Source organism: Theobroma cacao, chromosome 8, assembly GCF_053813885.1.
Source record: "Theobroma cacao isolate CCN51 chromosome 8, ASM5381388v1, whole genome shotgun sequence".
NCBI classification, from domain to species: Eukaryota; Viridiplantae; Streptophyta; class Magnoliopsida; order Malvales; family Malvaceae; genus Theobroma; species Theobroma cacao.
Window position 1 is genome coordinate 9,535,228 of NC_142646.1, and position 9,152 is coordinate 9,544,379.

The following is a 9,152-nucleotide window of genomic DNA, read 5'->3' on the forward strand; positions in this document are numbered from 1 at the left end:
GCCAGCCACTTAGCATACCTTGTCCATAATTTGACCTCAATGAATGACATTGATGTCTTGCGGTTTGGAAAATTGACATGGATTTTTATTGGATTTCAGGGCAATTTGTCTAACCTACCAAAATGGGGGTAGTTTGCCATCAAGAATTTAGCATGTCTTAAGGGCGACTTATTGATAGAAATCAGAATGGAATGATATGGGTGTGCAACAGCTGTGGAATCAGAGACGGCCTTGCACTTGGGAGGGTGAAGAAGACTGAATAAGTTTTCAACTCTACACAACACCTCCTTGGACTTGGAGTCCCATTTACAGGGAACTCAACACACTTGCACGTTACAAAAAGAAAAAATATAATATATATATATGAGCCCCATAGGCCTTACCCTTTCCTGGAAATAAAAAACAAAAAATGGGGAATATTTTTGCTTATTCCAAGCATGTAGCATTTTTGTGTTACAGCAGAGTTGAGCATTTTTTGTTCAACCAAAATAGAATAGTTGTAACTGAAGAAAAGACAAAAAGGAAAAGTGGTGTTGATGGAGAAAGCAAGGAACAAAAATTTTCTTGCCAGCAATTGATGATTTTATATACACTACTACAATACAACAGATATGTAAGTAAAAGGGCAGATACCCAGAAAATAAATTAGAGAAGGAAAAAAAAAAACCAACCATTGTAAAGAGCCAACAAAAAAGGAAAGCGGGGGTTCCTGCTTTGTTTCCCGCTCCTTAAGCCTAATCACGGCACCAAATGGGTCGATGCTCCTTTAATTACACTTGAGAAGTGGGTGAGAGGGCTCCCTCTGATCTGCGGGCAGTTTGCCCGGAAACTGATGCTTTATCTGATCCACGAACATTGTACCTCTCATACACCTTTTCACGGTTTTCTGACCACCAAGTTTCCGCTTGGTGCTCCCCAAATCTTCTCCGGCTGCACATAACAACATTTCTTTCATGTCCCATATCCACAAGATCAAATAGCTATGCAAATTGAGCATCCACCAGTTACATAAATGCAAGAATCAGATCCTCATACATGCACGCTTTTAATTCTTTTTTTTTTCTTCTTGTTTTTCCTTTGAAGGATTCCCATTTCGTTTAGATCATGTGACCAGAAATTATAAAATGATTTAACATAACTCAGGTGAAAAACCAACAATCTAAACCTACATTACTTTCTGACGTCAAATTAACATCATTAGTCTTCTTGTTCATCAATTTTTTTTTCTCTTCTTTAGTGTTCTTATTGTTGTATTTAGGCAAAGCATAAATGGTGAGATATAAAAGAAAATAGAAAATGTACCTGAACCGCACTCGTTTGAGATCCCTAGTTCCATCCCGCAGTGCTACAAGAGTTATGTACACTCCAGGCTCATACTGTTCAATCCACTCAGCCTCCACTTGATTGCCATTAGCAACCAATGCAGAATTTCTAGATTTCATACTATTTTCACCATCTCCAAAAGACCCAGATTCCTTTTCATCAACAGCCTCTGACACATTACTGCCACCAGCCAGAAAACCTGCACTACCATTCGGCAGTCTAGTATCTGAATGGTCATCTCTTCCATTGGCTCCAGTGGGTTCTCTAAGTAATTGGGCAGGGCTGTGAGTGCCATTGATTGTAGTAGAGTCGATTCCAGTGGGGGAAGCAAGGAAAGAGCCGCCTATTGAATCAGATCTCAAATGTCCCCCTCCATTTGCATCAGTATAGTGAACACCATTTGTCTCCAAGCCATTTGGCAGGTAGGCTGGTCTAATGTTCTCAGTGTCATAAACTCCAGGTGGCAACCTCTCAGCCATATCCTTGAGCTGGGAAGTAGCATAGAAATAAATACATTTGAGCATTAAAAGAAGCAAATTTACAAAGGCAAAAAATAAGCTAGGATTGCAAAATGACACCAAAATCTCACAATTAAGAATGCAAAGGATTTTATAATCACTGAAATAAAAAGTACTTCTAACATATAAGCTAATGAGAGGAATCATTCAATCATCTTCAACAGCTAATAATGTTAACAAAACCATTATGCATATCCTGAGTGTAAGTGCTTCAAATTTCAAATTGATGCAAGGACAGGATGTTAACATTGCTTCACAAATTATGCCTAAATAAAAACAGATTTCCAAAGGAGGAAGAGAGTTCAATTAAACAATAGAGAGAACTATATATTGCTGAAGGTAACCTGTGCGGTCAGTGACTTTATAACTTCTTTTGCGGCTTTAGATTTAGCAGACTCCTCTGCAGCCAGTGCCATAGCTTCCTGAGCTTTCTTTGTTGATTTTTGAAGCTCCAATTCTTGGAGTTCACATCTCTGTCTCAGGGTCTCAACCTAAAACAGATTTATAATCATCACAATTACATTGATTCGGTCTCCGCAAGGTTCATCCCCCTTCCTATATGTCAGAATGGCTCCAAATAAAATGCAATATTAAAAGCACTAGCAATTAGAGCACTCTTACCTGTGCACGCAACTTAAGCACTTCTTGGTTCAAAAGCTCATTTGTCTTTTTCAAGCTATCTGTGATACTTTTGGAGAAAGAAAGTCCTGATGTTGTTGGAACAGGGGTAGCAGAACGCGGTGGGCTAGGTCTCCTTGAGAAAGGTGAAACAGATCTGGAACTTATTCCAGATGGAGTGAGAACCGGTTTAGGACCTGTTCGTCGCAGATCTACAGCACTAGACAAAACAACATCTTTCAATTGTAATAAAGAAGGTGCTTGACCGGAGAGAACCAGGGAGAACGTTTCAGCTTTTTTTCCTTGTTTGGCTGCTTTGGAATCTAACTGTTTAATCAAGTCCATATTAGAAGGAGTTGCAGACTTAGATAATCTTAAGTCAGCCTTATCCAACCTGTCCTTGTTCTCACCTGAAAGGCGAGGTACGGAATTCCTCCTGTTATTACCACCTTCCGAAACCTTGCTCAGCTTGGCAAAACAGGAATCACAGACACGATATGGTTTCCCAGGATTAGGAGCCAAAGCTGCTCTTAGTGCTTTCCTTGAACTGCAGGAATGGCAGTGCACAAGTCCACAGTTATAGCAGTTATGCCTCTTTCTGGTGAAGCCAAAAGCCTGTCTACAAGCTGAACACTGAGACTGCTCAGCACCACATACCCATTTATGGAGACATATTGCAGCGCTATAATTTGAACCACAAGCAATATATTTCACATGTCTATCCTTCAAAGTCTCAACCAGAGTAGGAGTTTTTCGATCTTCAATGTCTCCATGGCCCAACCTACCATTTGCACCCTTTCCCCATGTATAGACTTCATTCCTGGACGTTAAAACTGCTACATGATATGCACCACAGGCAATTTCTTCAACACATTCCCCTGAAAGCTTGTCTTCCACCAAACATGGTATCTTTCCATCAGCATAGGGATTCCCAAGTTGACCATACACAGTACTTCCCATTGTAAAAACATGCCCTGATGTTGTCAAACCAACTGTTAAACTATGCCCGCAAGCAACTTTGTGAAAATTGTAATCAATTAGTGCTGGAACACATGTGGGCTTAAGTCGGGGTTCCTTGTCTCCATGTCCAAGACGATTTTTGTCTCCATCCCCCCATGTAAATAATTTTCCTGATGAAACACTAGCACTCGACTGAGTGACAATAACCTCCACAATGGCAGCAGTATGCCACACTCCACATGCCACAGCAATTGTTCTCAATCCTGACAGAGACTCTACTTCTCTCGGATATGGAACATTTTCTCTGTCACCGTGACCCAAGACACCAAATGTACCATCCCCAAAAGTAAACAGCTGCCCTGTTGATGTTATCAAGGCTGTATGCCACGGACCACAAGTTACTACAGCAACTTGAAGTCCCTCAAGAGGACCTGAAATCCTCTTCGGTATCCAGTGGCTGACATCAGTACCATGACCAAGAAGCCCAGCATTGTGAGTTCCATCTCCCCATGTGTAAAGTTCCCCAGCCATTGTAACGGCACAAGTATGAAATTCTCCACAGGCAACAAAATCAACACTAGTAACAGCCAGCGATTCAACAAGACGAGGTTGAATAACATCCTTCCCAACACCATGGCCAAGTCGTCCTCCAGATTCTTCACCCCATGTAAAAACTTCACCTTGCCTTGTCACTAGGGCAGCATGCCTGACCCCACAGGCTACATGATGTACATCTAAAACTACATTAGACTCTAAAGGCCTGGGAAGAAGCACATCTACTCTCGTGCTCAAATAATTGGTATTCTTGTCAGCCACAACCTTCACAACATTATCACAGATAACCTCACCCCAAATGTACACATCCCCTAAAGCATCATAATCATCTGGTGCAGAACCATGACTTGAAGTACTTGGGGCACTAGACACACTTACACGAAAAACATCTGAACCAGATCCTTTTACTTGCATATTTGTGCTGTCTGATGCTACATGTGACCTCTCAGAATGAAAAGGATTCTCAGGCCGTAAACTCTTTGGAGAAGTGTTTGGGTTAAAACCGACAGAAACTTCAGGGGAGCTTATATCACGAGTAGCGCTAACAGAACTATCACTTGCACTATTCGATGTCAGGTCTCTGCCATCCTGAAATCAAACAGTGATGAACATTGATGTCAAACACAAGTATAACTATAGCTATAGCAGTAATACAATTAACAAAATACCAGATAGCTTAAATTATTATACCTATAAATGAAAGAATTTTTGCAATGAAAAGAATAAAGCAATGATGCCTTAAATACCGACAGAGTAAACTAAACCGCCTAAATTTGTCAAACAACCAAGTAATCTTATATACATACAGACTTTATTCTGAACTAATTCATGAATAACTCTCCGGCAAACTATTATCACATTTCAGAAATGTACAAACAAGGAAAATGCCATTATGTAACAGTTATGAGTCAAATGGTTGATGAAATTACATCAAGGTAGAGGCCTCCATCACTCCAGCCATCAATTTTGGAGCGTCCGCCCTGACCAGAGGATATTAATGCTTTGAGGCCCGCAATCCACACCTCCGCCTCGACTTTGTCCTTGCAAATCTAAGAACCAACAACACAATAAATTAACAACAGATGCAAGTAAGAGGATAAAAATATCAATAATAGTTTATCATTTATCTACAAACAGAATATCAAAGTTCTATTACTAACCAGATCAAGTGACCTTTTCCCGTTGTTGTATATAAGAGAAAAGGATAAATAATCTTTCTCAGGACAGAGATACCGCTGAAAAACAGCCTGATAGAGCATTAAAGAGGAAAAATTAGTATAACTTCAGAAGGGAAAAATGCAAGTATAGCAGGAGGAAAACTAGATGTTGAGATAACAGCAGTAAAGAATAAGAGTATAATATACTATATATGTAACAATAAAACCATAGAGATCTCACAGTTCTTTGTCCAGGAATAATTTTAGAGACTGAGGCTAGCTTCAATCTTCTTTCACCGTTGCTTGATATCCAGATCAAAGATGTTTCATCCTGCAATTTTAACAAATGATACAGTTAGTATGGTAGGCCATGCAGAAATTAAACACGTATGGAATTGTTGGTCGCCTACAACACAGCAATTGTGCAAAAGCCAAGTTATAAGAAAACCAGAACCAATTGTTCATAAAAAACAGAGTCCTAAAATTATAGTCAACTTAGGACCAGCATGCATGGCAAAGATAGCCAATCACTACACACTTGTTTCCATTTTCAGAGTGGCAGGCTTATGCAGTGGAAAAAGACAAGTACCAAACCAAGTTAAAAGCATGTTAGACCATAAAATCATCACTTGAGTAACTCTCAACATCAATATAACTAGCGTTTGAATAATAGTTAAAGCAAATGAACTTTATGCATGGTTTTCTCATCAGTCCCTCAATATTTTTTAACCACATTTCAACTTAACAGTCTCACAAAGCAGAAATAGTGACATTCACACGTCAGAGAAAGGTCAAAGAAAGAATTCAGAATTAGAACCGAACTTACATTAGAAAGTCTAAATGGACAAAACTTAGGCTTTCCCTTGCGACCATATTTCAGTAGCCGAGCACCCTTCTTCAAAGCTATTAATGCCTACATAAGGTAAAAAGATTACATGCAAATCCGTAGGATAACAACATCAAGATATATGCAGCAAATCATTGAACCAAATCAACAACAAAACCATCAAGAAACAAAACAATAAATAATAATAATAATGACAACAACAACAACAACAACAACAATATGACTAAGTTGTATTCACCAAATCTCGCACTGTCACTTAAAGTTTTATGAATCAATAATTATGAAGCATCACGCCGCTCAATTAAGCATCCCTCACTCTGTTCCTGACTAATACACATGTATATATACAATGTTCATAAACATCGCCTTATTTCTAGGTCTAATATCCTAGTCAATGTATTATTTACACAATACCAAGCACATAGGCATGGGCATGGCCTTGATATTGGGAAAACTTATCAGACGATATGTCTTCAACTCAGAGTTTCCATTTGCTGCTAACCAAGCATGCAACTTCGAATTCCATTAACCAAACTTGTCAACCCATTTTTCCCCTAAATATCAAATAATAAGAAGTAATATAAATTATAACATTCTCAAACACAACTCTTGAGATTCTCCTAAACTGGGCACAAGAAGACACCCTTTTTTTAAGCTTTGAAAAGTCTCCTAAAATCTAGAAAGCAGAAACCAGATACTCCTCTCGGGTATTCCATAAATAACCAAAAAAAAAATCAAATTTCCGCACAAAAACAAAACCCTCATTTCTTCCCCTTCTGATCAGAAAAACCGGGGGGCAAAATTGAAAGTGAAACAAAGTAACAAAGAAATTGAGAAGAAAGAACCCTCAAAAGCCTAAAACTTATCAAAAATAAAGAAAAACAAGAGTGATGAGGAAATATGGAAAGAGAAAAAGAGGAAGAAAGACCTGGTCGATGTCACGTTGGGCATTGCCGTAGCTAACAAGATCTGCCATTCCATGTGAGGAAATTACCAAAATGCCACCTCCCTCTACGATCGCTCTCTTGAGCTCCGTTCATCATCTGCTGCTACCACCTCCTCCTTTCTCTTCTCTTCTCTTCTCTTCCTCTTCCCTCCTACGTTTACCATCCAAACACATTCACCTCTCCATTTCCAAAAAACCAAAACAAAAAAGAAACAATAATTCCAGCCAAACTTTAACGCAGATCTAAGGACTCTCCTCCTTCAACACCAAAACCCTAGCATTCACCTCAAAAAAACCACCAGGACTAAGTCGGTCCTTAAATTTGACTGACGGCCGGACGACTCAAAGGTCAAAAGGCGGCGCAGCCGCGGAGACCGGAGGAAACCACCCGCGAAGTACTAGGCAGTTACCGGTGGAACCGGACCGACAAAGGAGGTAGGAGGAGAGAGAAAGATAGGGAGAAGGGGCTGGAGTTTTGTGCGTTGTGCTTTGTAAAAAAAAAAAAAGAGAAAGTACAGGGGAGAGTCAAAGATGGGAAAAGTAAGCAGGAAATCGCCTGAGAGGTTGAAAAGAAATGAGAAGACATTTCCAATGCATTCCCCTCTTTTTTCCTATTTTTTTAACTTTTTAATTAATCTGCTAGTAATAATTAATTACTTGCTACTAATACTAAACTCCTTTTTGCTTTAAAAAGGAATTGAATACTTCAACAGGACTTGCAGCTGCTTCTTTTTATTTCTTTTTTTTAATCACTTTGGGGTTTGTTTGCCATGGCAGAACTAAAAAAGGGAAATTTGTATTGTGTCTTTAGAAACATTGCTGCAAGCTTTGCAGCTTTTGTAGATTCTATAATAATATGTTACAAATACATTTCTGATTATTCGAGTGTTCATAACCCTAAAAATCAAAGAAAAATTCTAACTAATAACGTATGTTTACAATTCAATCAATGTCTAAAATATTACTCTAATTTTATCAGAAAAAAATGTAAATTGGAATTAAGAAATGTCATATTTATTGAAATGAATGAATAATTGGAAATGATTTTGAAGTGATGTGGCGAACAAGACCTTCCACCGGGGAGGACGTTCGAGTCACATTTTTAACTTTCGGTCTGAACTTGGAACACAAAGACGACATTGAAGGGACTAGGGAGCCACGTCGCGGGGGCGTCTTTGTAATTTGAGAATCTGGACGTCCAAATGACGTAGAAGCCCTCAAGCTGTTACGTTCCGTGGCAAAAAGTGAGTGGAAGAGGTGTAATTGAAACTTTACGGCAGGGAGCAGAGTAGGTGGGTTATTTTCATTGGGCAGCGTTTGTGGGTGTGGGGCCAGGAAAGGTGAGATTTGGTGGCGTTGGGGAGGGTGCGGGCAGTCAACCGAGGAGAATGTAGTGGCCAGGTGAAACCAAATGACCAAGGGGTGGATCTCCCTTGGGATATTTTGGTGGTGTGTGTGTACAGACACCATTGTCTTTTCCTTGCAAACAATCTAGGGATCTTGTCCAATCCACATTTTTGGGATAATTGCTTCTCAATTACTGCTAAATTTTCGGAGCAGAAATTCTTAGGCTCCTTTCATTATTTTTGGCTTAATTTTATAGAGTACCATATAGATTTTAGTATAGTAACACCAAACTTAATTCATGACACTAGACTAAGTTACTATTAAATTTTAATCAATGTTGTCATTCTTCTTACTTCTTTTTATGGTCATTTGAACAAGGATATTTGACGGAGATACAAGTATTAGGCTAACTTCATGTGATTGTATACTGTCGTCAGGTAAGCATCAGTAAATCGATTCTCAGCATATGATAATAAAACGAGAAACACATCAGCCATTGAAAGGGAAAGTTTTAATTCTTTAGAGTGTAAATTAATTTTCACGCCATCCATCACCACCCTCAAAAATTTCAAACATATAATAAAACCTCGATAAATTAATAATCTTGATTAATTAATCTTTTTGATTGATCATGACTTGAGATTAATATGATAAATTAATAATTCGTTAAATTTGTAAAATAATATTTAAAAAAAAACACAAAGGTCTCATTTAATATAAATTAATAATCTCCTTTTATATCAAAATTATATATATATACATAACTCAATTAGAAGACATTTGTAAAATATAATTCTAATGTTACTTGATTTTTCTTGAAGTTGATGTCTCATTGGACTTCATCTTTTAACTTTTCTTATAGCATGTTAGGTTAGAGGAAT

At 38.4% G+C, this 9,152-nt stretch overlaps 1 protein-coding gene across 1 annotated transcript; it reads right to left on the minus strand.

Annotated features, from left to right (window-relative positions):
* Nucleotides 1-533: 533 nt before the first annotated feature.
* On the minus strand, nucleotides 534-7,514 carry LOC18592573 (Regulator of chromosome condensation (RCC1) family with FYVE zinc finger domain-containing protein). Its single transcript, XM_088808979.1, has 10 exons — nucleotides 7,210-7,514; nucleotides 6,907-7,075; nucleotides 5,958-6,044; nucleotides 5,373-5,462; nucleotides 5,135-5,221; nucleotides 4,904-5,023; nucleotides 2,463-4,562; nucleotides 2,186-2,332; nucleotides 1,303-1,811; nucleotides 534-930 (listed from the first exon to the last, which is right to left on the minus strand). The coding sequence occupies exons 2-10, from the start codon at nucleotides 6,952-6,954 to the stop codon at nucleotides 771-773; spliced, it is 3,348 nt and encodes a 1,115-aa protein (XP_088665105.1). The 5' UTR covers nucleotides 6,955-7,075; nucleotides 7,210-7,514; the 3' UTR covers nucleotides 534-770.
* Between the last annotated feature and the right edge of the window lie 1,638 nt (nucleotides 7,515-9,152).

Coding starts and splice junctions, on each gene's coding strand:
- LOC18592573 (XM_088808979.1), bottom strand. CDS start 6,954: ATGGCAGATCTTGTTAGCTACGGCAATGCCCAACGTGACATCGACCAG. Junction 2,333..2,462: donor TGCTTAAGTTGCGTGCACAG/GTAAGAGTGCTC, acceptor AATCTGTTTTAG/GTTGAGACCCTGAGACAGAG. Junction 1,812..2,185: donor TAAAGTCACTGACCGCACAG/GTTACCTTCAGC, acceptor GCTACTTCCCAG/CTCAAGGATATGGCTGAGAG.